Here is a 20,831-nt window from a genome sequence, read left to right as displayed (position 1 = left end):
CTGCCTGTCATAATAATAGGGGTGTCATACATTCCATTCACTCAGAGCTGGAAGACTGTCAAGGACTCTCCATGTGTAAAGACTTGGTGACAGGATATCAGTGGAGTTATTTAATTGGCAGCAAGAATGGAATTAATGATGTAACCATGCAAAAGCACCTATTAGCTGAAGCCCAACTAGACTTCAAACAAACAAGGTAAAAACAATGACTGCAGATGCTGAAAACCAAATACTGGATTAGTGGTGCTGGAAGAGCACAACAGTTCAGGCAGCATCCAACGAGCAGCGAAATCAACGTTTCGGGCAAAAGCCCTTCATCAGGAATAAAGGGGCTTTTGCCCGAAACGTTGATTTCGCTGCTCGTTGGATGCTGCCTGAACTGTTGTGCTCTTCCAGCACCACTAATCCAGTATTCAAACAAACAATACAACAGGCTTTATTATTGGAAAATGTGGCAAGGGGAACATATGAGTTGCAGGGAACGGACACCCTCACCAGTCCAACTGAACTTGGAGAAAACCACTTGAGCGGAGATAATTGCATAGCCTCACTCAGGACATATCCTGAACAGAGGAAATCCAGGTCAGCCCACAGAAAAACCCCAAAACAAAGCCAAGCCCAGGCCAAATGGTTAAAATTTTCTTCATGATTCAGGCCAGTAGTTGTTGCCAGTATGCAGATTTTGAGGCAGCAAAAGAGTCCCATGAGACCTAAACTGAGTAAGAGAACTCATAGGCCATATGCAGGACAGTGTGCACCCTGGGAAGTCTACCTAATCTGGTTTTGAACAGTTAAATTGCTCAGCAACATCCAAATCAGATTTAATCAAAATAAACATCTGCTTAAATGGTCACTTGATTCTAATGGAGGTCAATACTAGTGTGGCCATTTCAGTGATCGCAGAACCAGTCTTCAATAAAATTCACTTTGGATTCCAACTCTTAGGTTTGCGCAAGACTGAGAAACTATACTGAGGAACCTTCACAGATTAAGGATACAACTTCAGTTCTGGTGTCTTATGAGAAGCAGCAGGTTCAGTCACCACTGTGATTATATTAAAAGGCTCTGGCCCAAACTTAATGGAGTGAAATTGCTTGAGAAAGATTCACCTAGTTTGGCTCAACATTTTTTCGAATAGAAATTGGCTGCTTGAGTGAAGTCCTAATTAAATGACTGGATGTTTTTCAGGAAACTGTGGGGAATATCAAAGGAGCTAAGGCCACCTTACCTGTTGACACGGAAGCAATTCCATGAATCTGCAAGGCCCACTGAGTGCCATTTGCCTTACGGGCAAAAGCAGAGACAAAAATTAGAGGCTGGAAAGTGAAGGAATCACCAAACCTGCCAGTTGATGGAATGGGCAGCGCAGGTTATACTGATTGTGAATCCCTACAAGTAAGTTTGCCTGTGTGGGAATTTTTATCAAACAATAAAATGCATCTCGCAGCTGGATAAATACCCAATCCCTCACATAGACAATTTACACGCAAAACTGAGAGGGACTGTCTTTCACAGAGCTGATCAAGAGTCATATGTACCTGCAGTTGTGGTTAGAGGAAAGTATTAATAGGCCTGTGTGCACTAGTTTATATGACTATTTGCAACTATAATTTGTTTTTGATGTGAACAGTTATTGTTTAGTCGCATAGATTTTGGAAAAATATTCTATGGAACATATGGGATGATATTTAATGAAGGTGACACTGTTTACTCTAAAAAGAACACGAGGAGCTGGAGATCTTCGAAACATAAAAGTGGATAAATCTCCAGGGCCTGATCAAGTGTATCCCAGTGGGAAGTCAGGGAAGAGATTGCAGGGCCCCCAGCAAAGATATTGGTATAGTCTACAGATACAGGTGAGGTGCAAGAGGACTGAAGAATGACTAATAACAAAGAAAATCTAAAGCGCAAGAATAGGCCCTTTGGCCCTCCAAGCCTGAGCCGATCCAAACGTACTGTCTAAACCTGTTGGTCAATTCCTAAGAATTTGTATCCCTCTGCTCCCCACCTACTCATACATCTGTCCAGACGCATCTTAAATGAATCTACCGTGCCTGCCTCTACCACCTCTGCTGGTAACGCGTTCCAAATGCCCAACCACTGTGTGAAGTACTTGCCGCATGTATTCCCCCTTAAACTTTCCACCACCTTGAAAGCATGACCTCGTTATTGAATCCTTCACCCTGGGAAAAAGCTTGTCTCTATCCACCCTGTCTACACCCTTCATGATTTTGTAAACCTCAGTCAGGTCCCCCCCTCAATCTCTTTTTTTCTAGTGAAAATAAACCTAACCTACTCAACCTCTCTTCATAGCTAGCACCTTCCATACCAGGCAACATCCTCGTAAACCTTCTCTGCACCCTCTCTAAAGTGTCCATATCCTTTTGATAACGTGGTGACCAGAACTGTACACAGTATTCTAAATGCGGCCAAACCAATGTCTTGTACAATGTTAACATGACTTGCCAGCTGTTATACTCAATACCACATCCAATGAAGGTAAGTATACTATATGCCTTCTTGACCACTCTATACACCTGTGCAGCAACCTTCAAGGTACAATGGACCTGCACTCCCAGATCTCTCTGTTCATCAACTTTTCCCAAGGCTCTTCCATTCATTGTATAATTCACTCTATAATTAGACTTGTCTAAATGCATCACCTCACATTTGTCTGGATTGAAAGCCATCTGCCACTTTTCCACCCAACTCTCCAGTCCACCTATATCCTCCTGTATACTCTGACAGTCCCTTATGCTTTCTGCTACTCCACCAATCTTGGTGTCATCTGCAAACTTGCTGATCATACCAACAGTGCACTCTTCTAGATCATTTATGTATATTACAAACAACAGTGGCCCCAATACTGACCCCTGTGGAACACCACTGTTGTTCCTTTTTTTAAAAAAAGAAAGGCTGGAAGGAGAAGCCTAGGAACTATAGACCACTGAATATAGAACATAGAACAATACAGTGCAGAACTGGCCCTTCGACCCTCGATGTTGCGTCAACCTGTGAACTCCTCTAAGCTCATTCCCCTACACTATCCCATCATCATCCATGTGCTTATCCAAGGATCGTTTAAATCTGCCTAATGTGGCTGAGTTAACTATATTGGCAGGCAGGGCATTCCACGCCCTTACCACTCTCGGAGTAAAGAACCTGCCTCTGACATCTGTTTTAAATCTATCACCCCTCAATTTGTAACTGTGTCCCCTTGTACAAGCTGATATCATCATCCTAGGAAAAAGACTTTCACTGTCTAGCCTATCTAATTTTCTGATCATCTTGCGTGTCTCTATCAAATCCCCTCTTAGATGCCTTCTTTCAAATGAGAACAGACTCAAATCTCTCAGCCTTTCCTCATAAGACCTTCCCTCCAGACCAGGCATCATCTCATCTGCACCTTTTCTAATGCTTCTACATCCTTCCTGTAATGGAGTGACCAGAACTTAACACAATATTCCAAGTGCGGCTGCACTAGCATTATGTATAGTTGCAGCATAACATTATGGCTCTGGAACTCAATCCCTCTACGAATAAAACCTAACACACCATATGCCTTCTTAACAGCTCTATCAACCTGGGTGGCAACTTTCAGGGATCTATGTCCAATGACCCCAAGATCCCTCTTCACATCCACACTACCAATAATCTTTCCATTGACCCAGTATTCTGCCTTCTCGTTATTTTTCCCAAAGTGAATCACCTCACCTTTAGCTGCATTGAACTCCCATTTGCCACCTCTCAGCCCAATTCTGCAGTTTATCCAAATCCCCCTGCAACCTGCAACATTCTTCGAAACTGTCCACTACTCCACCAACTTTAGTGTCAGCTACAAACTTACTAACCCATCCACCTATGTCTGCGTCTAAGTCATTTATAAAAGTGACAAAAGCAATGGTCCCAAAACAGATCCTTATGGCACACCACTAGTAACTGGGCTACAGGCTGAATATTTTGCATCAACCACCAATCTCTGCCTTCCTTCAGAAAGCCAGTTTCTAATCCAAACTGCTAAATCACCTTCAATCCCATGCCTCTGCATTTTCTCCAACAGTCTACTATGTGGAACCTTATCAAACTGAAGTCCATGTACACCACGTCAACTGTTCTACCCTCAACCACATGCTTGGTCACTTTCTCAAAAAACTCAATGAGTTTGTGAGACATGACCTGCCTTTGACAAAACCATGTTGACTTTCTGAAATCAAACTGTTGCTTGCTAGATGATTATAAATCCTCTCTCTTATCCTTCCAAAAACTTTTCCTATAACAGAAATAAGGCTCTTTGGTCTATAATTACCTGGGTCATCTCTACTCCTCTTCTTGAACAAGGGCACATTTGCAATCCTCCAGTTCTCTGGTATTAAACCTGTGGACAATGATGACTCAAAGATCAAAGATCAAAACCAAAGGCTCCGCCATCTCTTCCCTAGCTTTCCAGAGAATCCTCTGATAAATCCCATACAGCCCAGGGGACTTGTCTACTTTCACTCTTTCTAGAATTGATAACATTTCTTCCTTAATAACCTTGATCCTTTCTAGTCTAATATCTCGTATCTCATTCTTCTCCTCTACAATATTATCCTTTTCCTGAGTGAAAACAAGAGAAATATTCATTTAGCACTTCTCCGATTTCCACAGGGTCCACACACAACTTCCTACTTCTGTCTTTGACTAGCCCTATTCCTACCCTAGTCATCCTTTCACTCCTCACATACCTATAGATAGCTTTAGGGTTCTCCTTTACTCTATATGCCAAAAACTGTTCATGTCCTCCCTTTGTTCTTCTTAACTCTCTCTTTAAATCCTTCCTAGCTAATCTGTAACTTTCCGTCGCCTCATCTGAACCATCTCGTCTCATTGTCCCGTAAACTTCCTTCTTCCGTTTAATGAGATGCAATTTCTGTAGTAAACCATGATTCCCTTAACTTATCACTTCCTCCCCGCCTTACAGGGACATACCTATCATGGACATGCAATATCTGTTTCTTAAACCTGCTCCACATTTTGATTGTCCCCATACCCTGCATTTTGCTACACCATTCTATGCATCCTAAGTCTTGCCTAATCACATTATAATTGCCCTTGTCCCATTGATAACTCTTGCCCTGTGGCATGTACCTATCCCTATCCATTGCTAAACTAAACGTAACTAAATTATGGTCACTATCTCCAAAGTGCTCACCTACCACTAAATCAAACACCTAGCCTGGTTCATTACCAAGCACCAGATCCAGTGTGGACTTCCCTCTTGTCGGCCTTTCGACATACTGTGTCAGAAAACCCTCCTGCATACATTGGACAAAAACTGCTCTATCCGACATAATAGAGTTATAGCATTTCCAGTCAATGTTAGGGAAGTTAAAGTCCCCCATAATAACCACCCTGTTCCTTTCACTCCTACGCAGAATCATTTTGCCAATCCTTTCCTCTACCTCCATGGAACTCTGCGTAGGCCTAAAAAAACTCTCAGCAGTGTGACCTCTCCTCTCCTGTTTCCAACCTCAGCCCACGCTACCTCAGTAGATGAGTTCTTGTCAAAAGTTCTTTCAGCTACCGTTATACTATACTTGACTAACAAGGCCACACCTCCCCTTCTTTTACCACCTTCCCTGATCTTAATGAAAGATCTAAACCCTGGAACCTTCAACATCCATTCCTGATCTTGCTCTATCCACGTCTTTGAAATGGCCACAACATTGAAGTCCCAGGTACCTATCCATGCTGCAAGCTCATCTACCTTATTTCAGATACTTCTGGTGAGGAAGTAGACACACTTCAAACCAGCTTGCTGTCTGCCAGCACATTTCTGTGACCATGAAATCCTGTCCATGCCCTCCCTACTTTCATCCTCCCGTTCACTGGAATTACACCTCAAGTTCCCATCCCCTTGCTGAGCTAGTTTAAACCCACTCAATTAGCACCAGCAAATTTCCCACCCAGGATATTAGTATAGTATGTTGGAGGGGAGCTTGAGAGATAGGATTTACATGTATTTGAAGAGGCAAGGACTGATTAGGGATAGTCAGCATTGCTTTGTGTATGGGAAAATGTGTCTCACAAATTTGATTGAAGTTTTTGAGAATGTAACCAAAAGGATTAATGAGGGCATAATGGTAGACATTGGCTAAATGGACTTTGTCTTTGACAAGGTTCCACATGGTAGACTAATCAGTGAAGTTATATCTCATGGGATTCAGGGAGAGCTTGCCAACTGGATACAAAATTGCTTGACAATAGGAGGCAGAGATTGTGGTGGAGGTTGATTTTTCTAAGGGTTGTGACCAGCGGTATTCCACAGGGATTGATGCTGAGTCCACTTTTGTTATATAAATGATTTGGATGAGCATGTAGGAGGCATGATTAGTAAGTTTGTGGATGACACCAAAATTGCTGGTATAGTCAAAAGTGAAGGAGGTTATCAAAGATTAGAAAGAGATCTTGATCAATTGGGCCAATGGACTGAGGGGTGGCAAATGGAGCTGAATTTGGTTAAATGAGAGGTATTGCATTTTGGTAAGAGAAACAAGAGCAGGACTTAAACAGTGAATGGTAGGGCCTGAGGTAGTGCTGTTGAGGAAGTTTATAGCCTTGAAACTTGCCCTTAAACATTTAGACTAAAATGTAATTTTGACTTATAGAACACATTTACTGCACACTTGAAAATAGACAGGCAGGGAGGGTAAGGTAATTAAGAACATTTGCCTTAACATCTGCAAATCTGTATAAACATGACACCAAGTGATAACATTCTTGGCTGTTCTTTTGTGAAATTAATAAACAATGTTTAATTCTGACCTCGGAACGAAACTCTGTATCGATTAACTTCCCTCCCGAATTATTGTGCTTCGCTATTATCTGTCTAGTTCAGAGCATGCAGTGCTTTCATTAACTTTCATGTTTGTGACAGTACCGCCTTTGCAAATTGGTGTATAAAAATAGTCTGTTTGTGATAGTATAACTGAGTAGCTGTCCGGGGCTCTTGGAAGAAGAGCGATTCCTACTCACCTGGGCTAATACAATCCAGTTAGCTTGACTTATAGGTATCCGTGTTATGTTGTAACAGTAATGCTATTAAGAAAGGGGATAATTAAAATTAAACTAATTTGTCTGTAAGAGGTTTTTTTATTCCAGACTTCCAAAGAGTACGATCTCTGGGACGAACCGAGAGAGGCTTACAGGTCTAGTCCACAAAGGATTCCCTCGGCCATCTCAAATCTGTACTTTAACACTGTCAGGATGGTTAAGTGTTTAGCATGTTTGCTTTTATTGCCCAGACCATTGAGTGTAGGAGTTGGGATGGTATGACTGTACAGGAAGTTGGTGAGGCCACTTTTGGAGTGTCAAGTACAGTTCTGGTCACCCTGCTATAGGAATGATATTATTACTTTGGAGAGGGTTCAGAAAATATTTACCAGGATGTTGCTGGGAGTGGAGGGTTTGAGTTAGAAGGACTGGCTGGGACTTTTTCATTGGAGCATAGGAGGTTGAGGGGAAACCTAATAGAGATTTATAAAATCATGAGAGGCATAGGTAAGGTGAATAGCAAGGCATTCTTTTCCCTAGGGTGAGGGATTTCAAAACCACAGGGCATATTTTTAAGGCAAGAGGGGAAAATTAAAGGATGAGGGGCAACTTTTTCACACAGACGGGGGTTCATACGTGGAAGGAACTGTAAGAGGAAATGATAGGTGCAGGTACAATTACAATATGCAAAAGACATTTGGATAGGTACATGAATAGGAAAGGTTTAGAGGGATATGGATTAGAGAGACTAATTTAGTTTGGGAAACTTGGTTGGCATGGACTAATTGGACTGAAGAATCTGTTTTCGTGCTGTATGACTCAAACCACAACCATTAATTGTTCACACTTGCCACCTTGTCTTAGTAAAGATCTATGAAATTGGTAAACTAAAAAGGGACAAGGAGGTACAAAAGGGACAATCTTATAAAATTATTGGTATGTTAAAGAATGAATGAGGTGACAGTGAGAAGTGATGTTACTTTTAAAGAACAAGATCAGGAATTAGGCATAAGCTATTTTGCCAATCCAAAATTGACCATGAACTGTTCATATACTGTTAGTGCACTAAAAAGCCAATTACAACTCAAGATTCCTTTGATCTTTAAAAGGAGTAGTAAGTAGTAAGAGTTAATAAAGATTGGGTTTTAGTCACTCAATGGTCAAGAAAAAAAATCGAAGACAAAAGGAGAACTTCAACAGAACAGAATAGGAAACCTGCGCCCAGTCAGCCAGTCTTGCAAACTGGTATTCCAATGTGACTAAACCAAAAAAAAACACTTTTTATTCGGTATTGTTTCTTTAGTACTCGTCATGATAAACTTAGTATGCTTGAAAACATATTTGTACCTGGAATGGGTCCTGGAATTAATCATGACCAGGAAACTTTAGATTAGCTCTGTAAATGGCTCTAGTCTTACAAGCCCATCACAAAATCTTAATATTGCAGGCAGCTATAATCAATACTGGATAACTCTAGCACATACACATTTAGCACTTGGCTACAGAACCAAAGAGCATAGCTTCATAAGTAAGTGATGCCGTGGGAAATATTAAGTAGACTTGGGGTGTTTCCTCAGAGAAAAAAAAAGTAAATCCTTGGCTGTTGTCAGACACCTCCTGGCAGTCTATTTCAAAGGATTTTATAAACAACTACAGTAAATGCCTTCTTGAAATCAGAAGGCCTGAAGAGACCAGTGAATGCCGGAAACAGGACTGTAAAACTTCAATGATTAAGCACTGCAAAGGAAGTCAACAGCTTAATCATAAAACTTATAATACTGAGATTCATGGACCTGAACACCGCAGTATTACAAAGGACAATACAATAACACAACATACTGACCTGAAAGCATGTCGGTCCAGGTTTTCCTGGAGGAATATATGTTTGATGATAAACTTTTAATTCAGGAACCAATGCAATAATAGCCCTAATTACTAATGTGATAATATCCGACCACATTTTCTTCACATCATAGCCTCGCATAGAAAGCTTGGTTACAATACTTGAAAATGTCCTTTTGCTTCCAGTGTTTACACTGTCAGAATGAATGAAATTTCCACTATGGACATTCAGAGAGTAGTTTGTTAAGTGCATAAATACTCGATGAAAATTTTTACTGTTAGGCTCTTGATATGGTTCTGTACAGAATCTAGACAGACCGTCTTTGGCTATGTAGATCTCCAGTGGGTCTAATGATTTGAGCAAGACATACAATCGAATGTCAAATTTCAATTTATCGATCAGTAATGGCTTGCTGATATATTCCTGGACCACTGCTGGCTTGCTATGGAGGTTGGCCAACATTCGGACATCATTAGAATCTTTAATGAGGTAGATTCCATCACCTTGGGATCCTCCATCTGGCTTTACAATAAAAGTAGGTTTCCAAGATGAATCATTTTCTTTTGACACACGTACCTACATGTAAAAACAAAGTAAACATTAAATGGTTTATATAGCAATAATGTCTTTTCAATTACTCAGTAACGATACTAAATGAATATTTTGCATCAGTATTTACTGTGGAAAAGTATATGGCAGATATAGACTGTCGGGAAATAGATGGTGACATCTTGCAAAATGTCCAGATTACAGAGGTTGAAGTGCTGGATGTCTTGAAACAGGTAAAGGTGGATAAATCCCCAGGACCTGATCAGGTGAACCCAAGAACTCTGTGTGAAGCCACAAAACTGTGTGAAGCGAGCAGTGGCTTCTTGCTAAGATATTTGTATCATTGATAGTCATATGTGAGGTGCCGGAAGACTGGAGGTTGGCAAACATGGTGCCACTGTTTAAGAAGGGTGGTAAAGATAAGCCAGGGAACTATAGATTGGTGAACCTGACCTCGGTGGTGGGCAAGTTGTTGGAGGGAATCCTGAGGGGCAGGATGTACATGTATTTGGAAAGGCAAGGACTGATTAGGGATAGTCAACATGGCTTTGTGTGTGGGAAATCATGTCTCACAAACTTGATTGAGTTTTTTGAAAAAATAACAAAGGGGATTGATGAGGGCAGAGCAGTAGATGTGATCTATATTGACTTTAGCAAGGCGTTTGACAAGGTTCCCTCTGGGAGTCTGATGAACAAGGTTAGATCGCATGGAATACAGGGAGAACTAGCCATCTGGATACAGAACTGGCTCAAAGGTAGAAGACAGAGGGTGGTGGTGGAGGGTTGTTTTTCAGACTGGAGGCCTGTGACCAGTGGAGTGCAACAAGGATCAGTGCTGGGTCCTCTACTTTTTGTCATTTACATAAATGATTTGGATGTGAGCATAAGGGGTATAGTTAGTAAGTTTGCAGATGACACCAAAATCGGAGGTGTAGTGGACAGCGAAGAGGGCTACCTCAGATTAAAACAGGATCTGGACCAGATGGGCCAATGGGCTGAGAAGTGGCAGATGGAGTTTAATTTAGATATATGCGAGGTGCTGCATTTTGGGAAAGCAAATCTTAGCAGGACCTAATAACTTAATGGTAAGGTCATAGGGAGTGTTGCTGAACAAAGAGACCTTGGAGTGCAGGTTCATAGCTCCTTGAAAGCGGAGTTGCAGGTAGATGGGACAGTGAAGAAGGCATTTGGTATGCTTTCCTTTATTGGTCAGAGTATCGAGTATAGGAGTTGGGAGGTCATGTTGCGCTGTACAGGACATTGGTTAGGCCACCGTTGGAATATTGCACATAATTCTGGTCTCCTTCCTATCAGAAAGATGTTGTGATACTTGAAAGGGTTCAGAAAAGATTTACAAGGATGTTGCCAGGGTTGGAGGATTTGAGCTATAGGGAGAGGCTGAACAGGCTGGGGCTGTTTTCCCTGGAGCATCAGAGGCTGAGGGGTGACCTTATAGAGGTTTACAAAATTATGAGGGGCATGGATAGGCAAAAGTCGGGGAGTCCAGAACTAGAGGGCATGTGTTTAGGGTGAAAGGGGAAAGATATAAAAGAGACCTAAGGGGCAACTTTTTCACACAGAGGGTGGTGCATGTATGGAATGAGCTGCCAGAGGAAGTGGTGGAGGCTGGTACAATTGGAACATTTAAGAGGCATTTGGATGGGTATATGAATAGGAAGGGTTTGGAGGGATATGGGCAGGGTGCTGGCAGGTGGGACAATATCTGGTTGGCATGGACGGGTTGGACCGAAGGGTCTGTTTCCATGCTGTACATCTCTTTGACTCTATGAATAAACAGACCATGACCATAACTTCTCCCATAACTGGAAGCTACAAAGAATTCACTGCTTTGATTTTTTTCTACATAAAGGATCTGCTAAAATTATTCTTGCTACCATTTCCTGGAAGATTAAAATATTTGAGCCAGCATTTCACTCCAGCCGAAAAAGACACTCAATATCTCCAATACTTTTCAAATTTCAGTCTTTCTGCATCAACTCACAGAGGAGTCAGTATTTCCTCAACAAAACTCAGGAAGTCTAGGTTATATTTTCACTGACATAAAAAGCTCAACTCCCTCTCTTGCTGCAATTTAGACTGCTCATTGTATTGAAGCCTTTGACGTTATTTTGTCACCAGGCTCTATTTCTCTGATTGCCACCCTCCACAAATTCCAACATTTTTATGGAGTGCATTTAACCTATTGAAAACGCCAATGTATTTCATAGGAATACAATGAAACAAAAGGGCTCTGACTGTTACAAACAAGATGCTGCTTGTTTGGGAAAGTTTGAAGGACATCTATCACAAGGGCAACAGGGAAATGGAACATGCAGCAAATTACGACATAGTGTTTTGGATGATTTCAGTTTTACAGGGAGAATATGGGACACTAACCAGGACTACATTGGAGTAGTCAAGACCAGCTGTAATGAACATTCCTGCAGCAGATGAGCAAAGACAGAAGGGAAATCCATTTGCGTTTACAGAGGTGTAAATAGGCAGTTATAAGGATTGCTCAAATGAAGTTGAAGCTATTCTCAGGATGCAATGCAACATCAAGTTTTCAAAATCTAAAACCCCATCCTCACATCCTGGCTTGTACAAAATCTTGCTCACCGTATACTCCCATCCTTATTGATTTAGATGGGTTTCAAATCATCCAATTGTTAAATGTAATATCCTCATCATCTAAAAATCCCTACATAGCCTGGTACCATTATACCTCCATTCTCCTCAAACCTTATACCTCTGAGCTTTTTGCTTCAGTCATCCCTGTATATCTTCACATTCCATTCTGTGTTATCCCACTAACTCAAACTTTACTGCCTCACCTTTCATCCCTTCTTTGAATGCCATACAAATGTCATGGTTAACAGCACATTTATAGGAATAGGAATAGGCCATCTGAGCCGGTTATATCATTCAGTGCAATAACGACTGGTATGTGGCCTAACTTTATATCACCTGCCTTTGACCCGCATCCCTTAACTTTGCTTAACAAAATATATCAATCTACCTTAGATTTATTTGTTAACAGGAGTCCTCATATTCTGGAAAATTAAATTTTATTCATCAGCATCAGGTACTTCATGGTTTTGACATAATTTTCATGTCAAATTTTGAGCTAGTCACCAATAGATACAGAACACAATTAATTTTTAAAAACATATTTCTTATGAGTTAGAATAGAATGTAGCATCAAATTCAAATGAAAATTAGAAATTGCATGAAAGTAACAGAAAGTAGAGAATGACTAAGCCAATCCCAGTCAATGATGAAATAAAACAGGTTTGCATGTTAGCACCAACCCTCTTCAGCATGTTTTCTTTTTGATGCCTTCCATAATAATGATCCTGGTATCAATATCAGATATCACATGGTCAGAAAACTGCTCAATCTGAGACAAACGTAGGCAAAGACTAGTCTTCAAGGATATATTTTCTGATTTCATATTTACTGTTGACTGCATACTAGCTTCCCTTTCAGAAATGGATATCCAATGCAGTATATGTGACAACTTCAGCCCTTTGATTTACAGGCGAATAATTTAAGTAATAAAGCAGGTTGTTCTTATTCCAGGAAATTCTTATTCCAAGCCCAAGACCAGATGTGCTGTTAACCATGGCATGGTAGAGGCAAAATTAAAAAGACAGTTCCTGTCCACAGGGTTCACTGAGATGATTCTTTTGGCATGCCAGTACTTGACATTTGTTAATGTCTCTCTTCTCCAGGTACTTTCACCTGCAAACAGAAGAGATCGACAAACTGGTTTGCTATGTATAAAGTCTCTAACTTGTTGGTGAAAAGCAATAACGTGCAGTAACTAATGGGAGAAAATAAACTGGCATTCTTCAGGCATGAGGAGATTATTTTTACCGCAGCAACTAAGATAGCATCTTTCTTTCAGGAAGTCCAAAGATTTCTGACCAACTTGTTCACACCCATGAACCGTGTAACTACCTGGGAGGAAATAACAGTTGTGGGCAGACAGAAAGTCTTTGTCACTCCACAGACTAATCAATTACTTGTTGCTTTCAGTACTTTCAGTACACACTCTCTGGTGGTAGTTCATCTACAACTGTACATCGCCAACTTATCGAACAAACAAATACGAAAACAGTGCTTAAAATAAAGTGCTGGTGGTTTTCTTTTAAAAACATAGTAATCACTTCCACAATCCTTGGTTTTTAAAGGAGGCCTTTTCTCAGTTCAATCCACATTAAAATATACATGAAAACAAAAAGACACTTTACACTAGAATCTGTCAACAGTGGATATTTTCACTTACCTCAGCATCTCTAAACTATCTATAATGACAATGAGAGCATGCAGGAATTGCCATATGAAATGGAGCCTTGGCAGACTTTGGACAGTCTGCACATAAAAAGAAGTATTCTACCTTCCCAATTACAAGTCTATAAAACAACATTCCTCCTCGCACTTCTCTGTGCATGCAAGATCTAAAATGTAAACCAGTGTCACACCATGAAGTTCAAACATTTTCACTTAAGCTGCCATTGAAAGATTCTGTAGATTAAGTGGCAAACCAAATTACCAGGCAGATGTAAATGTCAATCACGTGTGAGGGGAAATTGCGGTCTTTGAAGAAGGAGGCCCTCTGGGTTGTTCGGTATTGGAATTGGTGACTATATCGATGACTGTATCGGTGCTACCTTGTGCTCCCACGAGGAGGTTGACCAGTTCATCCACTTTACTAACACCTTCCACCCCGACCTCAAATTTAGCTGGACCGTCTCAGACTCCTCCCTCCCCTTCCTAGATCTCTCCATTTCTATCTCGGACGACCGACTCAACACAGATGTTTACTATAAACTGACTGACTCCCACAGCTAGGTAAAAACAATGACTGCAGATGCTGAAAACCAAATACTGGATGAGTGGTGCTGGAAGAGCACAGCAGTTCAGGCAGCATCCAACAAGCAGCGAAATCGACGTTTCGGGCAAAAGCCCTTCATCAGGAATAAAGGCAGTGAGCCTGAAGCGTGGAGAGATAAGCTAGAGGAGGGTGGGGGTGGGGAGAGAGTAGCATAGAGTGCAATGGGTGAGTGGGGGAGGAGATGAAGGTGATAGGTCAAGGAGGAGAGGGTGGAGTGGATAGGTGGAAAAGAAGATAGGCAGGTCGGACAAGTCCGGACAAGTCAAGGAGACAGTTACTGAGCTGGAAGTTTGAAACTAGGATGAGGTGGGGGAAGGGGAAATGAGGAAGCTGTTGAAGTCCACATTGATGCCCTGGGGTTGAAGTGTTCCGAGGCGGAAGATGAGGCGTTCTTCCTCCAGATGTCTGGTGGTGAGGGAGCGGCGGTGAAGGAGGCCCAGAACCTCCATGTCCTCGGCAGAGTGGGAAGGGGAGTAGAAATGTTGGGCCACGGGGCGGTTTGGTTGATTGGTGCGGGTGTCTCGGAGATGTTCCCTAAAGCACTCTTCTAGGAGGCGCCCAGTCTCCCCAATGTAGAGGAGACCACATCGGGAGCAACGGATACAATAAATGATATTAGTGGATGTGCAGGTAAAACTTTGATGGATGTGGAAGGCTCCTTTAGGGCCTTGGATGGAGGTGAGGGAGGAGGTGTGGGCACAGGTTTTACAGCTCCTGCGGTGGCAGGGGAAAGTGCCAGAATGGGAGGGTGGGTCTTAGGGGGGTGTGGACCTGACCAGGTAGTCACGGAGGGAACGGTCTTTGCGGAAGGCGGAAAGGGGTGGGGAGGGAAATATATCCCTGGTGGTGGGGTCTTTTTGGAGGTGGCGGAAATGTCGGTGGTTGATTTGCTTGATGCGAAGGTTTGCAGGGTGGAAGGTGAGCACCAGGGGCATTCTGTCCTTGTTACGGTTGGAGGGGTGGGGTCTGAGGGCGGAGGTGCGGGATGTGGACGAGATGCGTTGGAGGGCATCTTTAACCATGTGGGAAGGGAAATTGCGGTCTCTAAAGAAGGAGGCCATCTGGTGTGTCCTATGGTGGAACTGGTCCTCCTGGGAGCAGATATGGTGGAGGCGGAGAAATTGGGAATACGGGATGGCATTTTTGCAAGAGGTAGGGTGAGAAGAGGTGTAATCCAGGTAGCTATGGGAGTTGGTGGGTTTGTAAAAAATGTCAGTGTTGAGTTGGTCGTCACTAATGGAGATGGAGAGGTCCAGGAAGGGGAGCGAGGTGTCAGAGATAGTCCAGGTAAATTTAAGGTCAGGGTGGAATGTGTTGGTGAAGTTGATGAATTGCTCAACCTCCTTGTGGGAGCACGAGGTGGTGCCAATGCAGTCATCAATGTAGCGGAGGAAGAGGTGGGGAGTGGTGCCGGTGTAATTACGGAAGATCAACTGTTCTACATAGCCAAAGAGACAGGCATAGCTGGGGCCCATACGTGTGCCCATGGCTACGCCTTTGGTCTGGAGGAAGTGGGAGGGTTCAAAGGAGAAATTGTTAAGGGTGAGGACCAGTTCGGCCAAACGAATGAGAATGTCAGTGGAAGGGTACTGTTGGGGACGTCTGGAGAGGAAAAAACGGAGGGCTTGGAGGCCCTGGTCATGGCGAATGGAGGTGTAGAGGGATTGGATATCCATGGTGAAGATAAGGTGTTGGGGGCCGGGGAAACGGAAGTCTTGGAGGAGGTGGAGGGCGTGGGTGGTGTCTCGAACGTATGTGGGGAGTTCCTGGACTAGGGGGGATAGGACAGTGTCAAGGTAGGTAGAGATGAGTTCAGTGGGGCAGGAGCATGCTGAGACAATGGGTCGGCCAGGGTGGTCAGGCTTGTGGATCTTGGGAAGGAGGTAGAACCGGGCAGTGCGGGGTTCCCGGACTATGAGGTTGGAAGCTGTGGGTGGGAGATCTCCTGAGGTGGTGATGAGGTTCTGTATGGTCTAGGAGATGATGGTTTGGTTATGGGGGGGTGGGGTCATGGTCGAGGGAGCAGTAGGAAGAGGTGTCCTCGAGTTGGCGTTTGGTTTCAGCGGTGTAGAGGTCAGTGCGCCAGACTACCACTGCGCCCCCTTTATCCACTGGCTTAATGGTGAGGTTGGGATTGGAGCAGAGGGATTGGAGGGCTGCGTGTTGTGAAGGTGAGAGGTTGGAGTGGGGGAGGGGGGACGACAGGTTGAGGCGGTTAATGTCCTGGCGGCAGTTGGAAATGAAGAGGTCAAGGGCAGGTAATAGGCCAGCGCGGGGTGTCCAGGTGGATGCAGTGTGTTGGAGGTGGGCGAAGGGGTCCTCGGAAGGTGGGCGGGAGTCCTGATTGTGAAAGTAAGCTCGGAGGCGGAGGCGACGGAAGAATTGTTCGATGTCACGTCGTGACTCCCACAGCTACCTAGATTACACCTCCTCCCACCCTGCCCTGTGTAAGAACACCATCCCATATTCCCAATTCCTTCACCTTCGCCGCATCTGCTCCCAGGAGGACCAATTCCAATACCGAACAACCCAGAGGGCCTCCTTCTTCAAAGACCGCAATTTCCCCTCACACATGATTGACGATGCTTTCCACCGCATCTCCTCCACTTCCCGCTCCTCCACCCTTGAGCCCCGCCCTTCCAATCGCTACCAGGACAGAACCCCACTGGTCCCCACCAACCTCAGATACATCGCACCATCCTTCGTCATTTCTGCCACCTCCAAACAGACCCCACTACCATGGATATATTTCCCTCCCCACCCCTATCAGCATTCCGGAAAGACCACTCCCTCCGTGACTCCCTCGTCAGGTCCACATCCTTCCACCAACCCAACCTCCACTCCCGGCACCTTCCCCTGCAACCACAAGAAATGCAAAATTTGTGCCCACACCTCCCCCCTCACTTCCCTCCAAGGCCCCAAGGGATCCTTCCATATCAGTCAGAAATTCACCTGCACCTCCACACACATCATTTTCTGCATCCGCTGCACCCGATGTGGCCTCCTATCCATTGGGGAGACAAGCCGCCTACTTGCGGAACGTTTCAGAGAATACCTCTGGGACACCCGCACCAACCAACCCAACTGCCCGGTGGCTGAACACTTTAACTCCCCCTCCCACTCCGCCAAGGACATGCAGGTCCTTGGCCTCCACATATCCCTGGCCTCCTCCATCGCCAGACCATGGCAACACGACGCCTGGAGGAAGAGCACCTCATCTTCCTCCTAGGAACCCTCCAACCACAAGGGATGAACGTAGATTTCTCCAGCTTTCTCATTTCCCCTCCCCCTGCCTTTTCTCAGTCCCAACCCTCGGACTCAGCACCGCCTTCTTGACCTGCAATCTTCTTCCCAACCTCTCCGCCCCCACCCCCTCTCCGGCATATCACCCTCACCTTAACCTCCTATCGTATTCCCAACGCCCCTCCCCCAAGTCCCTCCTCCCTACCTTTTATCTTAGCCTGCTTGGCACACCCTCCTCATTCCTGAAGAAGGGCTTATGCCCGAAAGGTCGATTCTCCTGCTCCTTTGATGCTGCCTGACCTGCTGCGATTTTCCAGCAACACATTTTTAAACTCTGATCTCCAGCACCTGCAATCCCCACTTTCTCCTACCTGAGCTGATATGCCATACATTTACACCATATTAAGACAGCAACAGATTGCACTGGCTTGGCCACATAGCCATAATGCTTACACTGCCTTTACAAAGGGAATCTTTTGTAGAAAGCTTGAGTGCAATACACGCACTTGTGCTAGTCCAAAGGAAGTGCTACAAGAACGCCAATAAGCTTCACTTTGTGAAGTTTTGATGTTGATATCAAGTCCTGGGAGAAGCTTGCCCAGCATAGATACACTGCTGCAATTAAATTAAAAATTTTGCAATTTCTGTTTTGAAAGAAAGTGCGTCTCAGAAGCAGAGAGAAACCGCATTGATAGCAAAATGCAGTAATTTGTCTAAATCCCAATCATCTATAGCATTCTGTCCATTTGCTGATCCTTCCAGTGTAGACTGGCTTTAACAGTCACCCATATCCAAACGAGAACTTTCTCAATTCTTCCAGGAATAATGCAGTGTATAACTCATCTCCTGACACACCAAAACCTGTCCACCATCTACAACGCACAATCCAGGAGTATGATGGAATACTCCACACTTGCCTGAATGAGTACATCTCCAACAACATTCAATAAGCTTAACATCATCCAGGACGTAGCAGTTTGATTGATTAGGACCACATCCACACGCATCCACTTCCTCGATGACCAATACTCAATAGCAGTAGAGTACCATTTACAACATGCAGTGCACTGCAGAAATCCATCAATGATCCTTAAACAACACCTTTCAATCCATGAGAACTACAGATAGTTCTTTGATAACGTGATGGTTGCGTACTTGTGCAACCCCGCACTGTATAAAAATCATGCTTTAAAAACAGCGCTTGAAGTGTTGGCAATGTAATCACTTACAGCCAACATGTTTTAAAAGTTCCTGCTTTAGAAACAGTGTACCCAATTTGTCAATCACATTGCAGCGAATTCACACTAACGAAACACGCGTTATCGCAGAATGACCTGTACCATCTAGAAAGACTAGGCCAGTAAATACAAGAGAACAATGCCACCTTAAGTTTCCTTCCATGCCACTCATCATCCTGAATGTATCACTGTTCCTTTTGTGTCATTGGGATGAAAATCCTGGAATTTTCTCCCTAATGCCATTGTGGATCTATCTGCAGTACAGAGATTGCAGCAGTTCAAGGCAGATCAATCACTACCACTTTCTTAAGGGCAACTAGGGCTGGGCAATAAATGTGGTTCCAGCCAGTGATGCCCATGCCCCATGAGTGAATAAAAAATGATAAATATAGGTCGGTCAGTTATAACATATGTTTCGCTAACATGAATTGACTATAATGTGAGTGATGAATTGGAGTACTGTTTGTAAAGCGTCAAGTTTTAAAACATGTGTTGGCTGTAACGCGATTACGTTGCCAACTCTTTAAGTACTGTTTATAAAACTCGAGTTTTTTTTTTAACATGGGGTTGCACAAGAATGCAACCATTGCATTATAGAAGAACTACCTGTACTGTCATCTTCATCTTGCAGAACAAAGAAAGATGATGAGATTATATGAACTGAAAACAAACAAAAGCTGTATGGTGAAAACAAAAAAAAATACATTGCAGCAACAGAGAAAAAACTGTGATAAAAACATTGCACCTAGATGACATTTTTGAGGTATACAATTGTTATATCCCTCTATTTTGGAAATTTGTGACCAAGAATTAACCTGATCATTTTTATATGCATTATACTGCAAGAAAAGTGGCAAGCTTTGAAATCTTAATTTTGTTTTGCATTCTTCTGAATATAAATTGATTTTATATTCCCACTTTTATTTCCAATGAAAAACTATTGATGTGATCTTTTACAAAAATATTGTTTTCTTTCTCTTTCCTTTTCTGGCCCTTAGATAATGAGTGACTCATGCTTAGGTTTTTTCGGTGTGATAAATGTTCACATTTAATTTTTTTTTACGAGCATCAGCAGGACATTGAGATTGTGAAATGGAAGGTTAACTCCTTAGCCTGATCCCATCTCCATCCAGTATTATTACACACAATTTTGGGCAAGGGGACTTGGTGGGGTCAGAAACTCTGGCCTTAAAGATAATGGTGAATTATAGTACTACCTTGGCTGAAATCAGTTAACATAAATGTAGAGAAGGTCAATGGCTATGATTAGCCAACAACTCAATCAACTGACTATCATGATGGTAGATGAGCTGCATGGTCCTTGGTGTTTGCTCGTCTCGCAAGTCTCAGTGTCAACAAATTGCTTTACAATGTTTTTTGGGAAATAAATGATCATGTTTGCTTCAAAACTATCTTTCAAGGGTTAATGACATTATGATGAATTAATAATGGAAAAAGAGGAAATGGCAGAGGCTTTAATCAGTGTTTTGCATTTGTCTGAGTAAAGGATGCAAACAACATTCCAGGAGTAGATGAAAAGTCAAAAGACAAAGGGTAAGGAGGAACTTAAAAGCAATTACTACTACTAGAAAAATAGCAATAGGAAAACTTAAAACTAACAAGTTCCCTGCATTGAATGGTTTGCAGCCAGAGTCTTAAAAATAGTGGCTACAAAGATGCTTGATGGTTGTAATCTACTAAAATTCCCTTGTTTACATCCAGTGGATTGAAAAATCCGGAATGCAATGGCAGTATTCAGAGGAAAGAGACAAAATGGATGAAATTCTAGGCTAGTTAGCTTGACATATATCATTGTGAAAATGCTAGAATCCATCACTAAAGAGATAGTAACTGGACAATTAGAAAATCATAATACGGGTCAAAATGGTTTTGTGAAAGGGAAATAAGTGTAGAGTAAGTTAATTACACTTGTTTGAGGTGAGCTGTGAGGAGGAAGTAGAGAAGCTTCAATGTGATTTGGACAAACTGAGTGAATGAGCAAATGCATGGCAGATGAAGTATAATG

The 20,831-nt window shown here is 42.9% G+C and overlaps 1 protein-coding gene across 5 annotated transcripts in view; it reads right to left on the bottom strand.

The window, feature by feature from the left end:
* The window catches only part of ttll11 (tubulin tyrosine ligase-like family, member 11), a 226,157-nt gene that overhangs the window by 135,494 nt on the left and 69,832 nt on the right, over window positions 1-20,831 (bottom strand). For 4 of the 5 annotated variants that reach the window (XM_072566444.1, XM_072566445.1, XM_072566447.1 and 1 more), the window contains exon 4: window positions 8,876-9,451. The exons of the other annotated variant lie outside the window; for it this stretch is intronic. In XM_072566444.1, the coding sequence (XP_072422545.1) occupies window positions 8,876-9,451 (576 nt within the window). The remainder of the gene's footprint in view (window positions 1-8,875; window positions 9,452-20,831) is intronic. 5 annotated transcript variants of the gene reach the window in all.

This window comes from Chiloscyllium punctatum, chromosome 49, assembly GCF_047496795.1.
Source record: "Chiloscyllium punctatum isolate Juve2018m chromosome 49, sChiPun1.3, whole genome shotgun sequence".
Lineage (NCBI taxonomy): Eukaryota > Metazoa > Chordata > Chondrichthyes > Orectolobiformes > Hemiscylliidae > Chiloscyllium > Chiloscyllium punctatum.
Note: the sequence above shows the minus strand (reverse complement) of the source record. Positions and strands in the feature narration are given on the sequence as shown.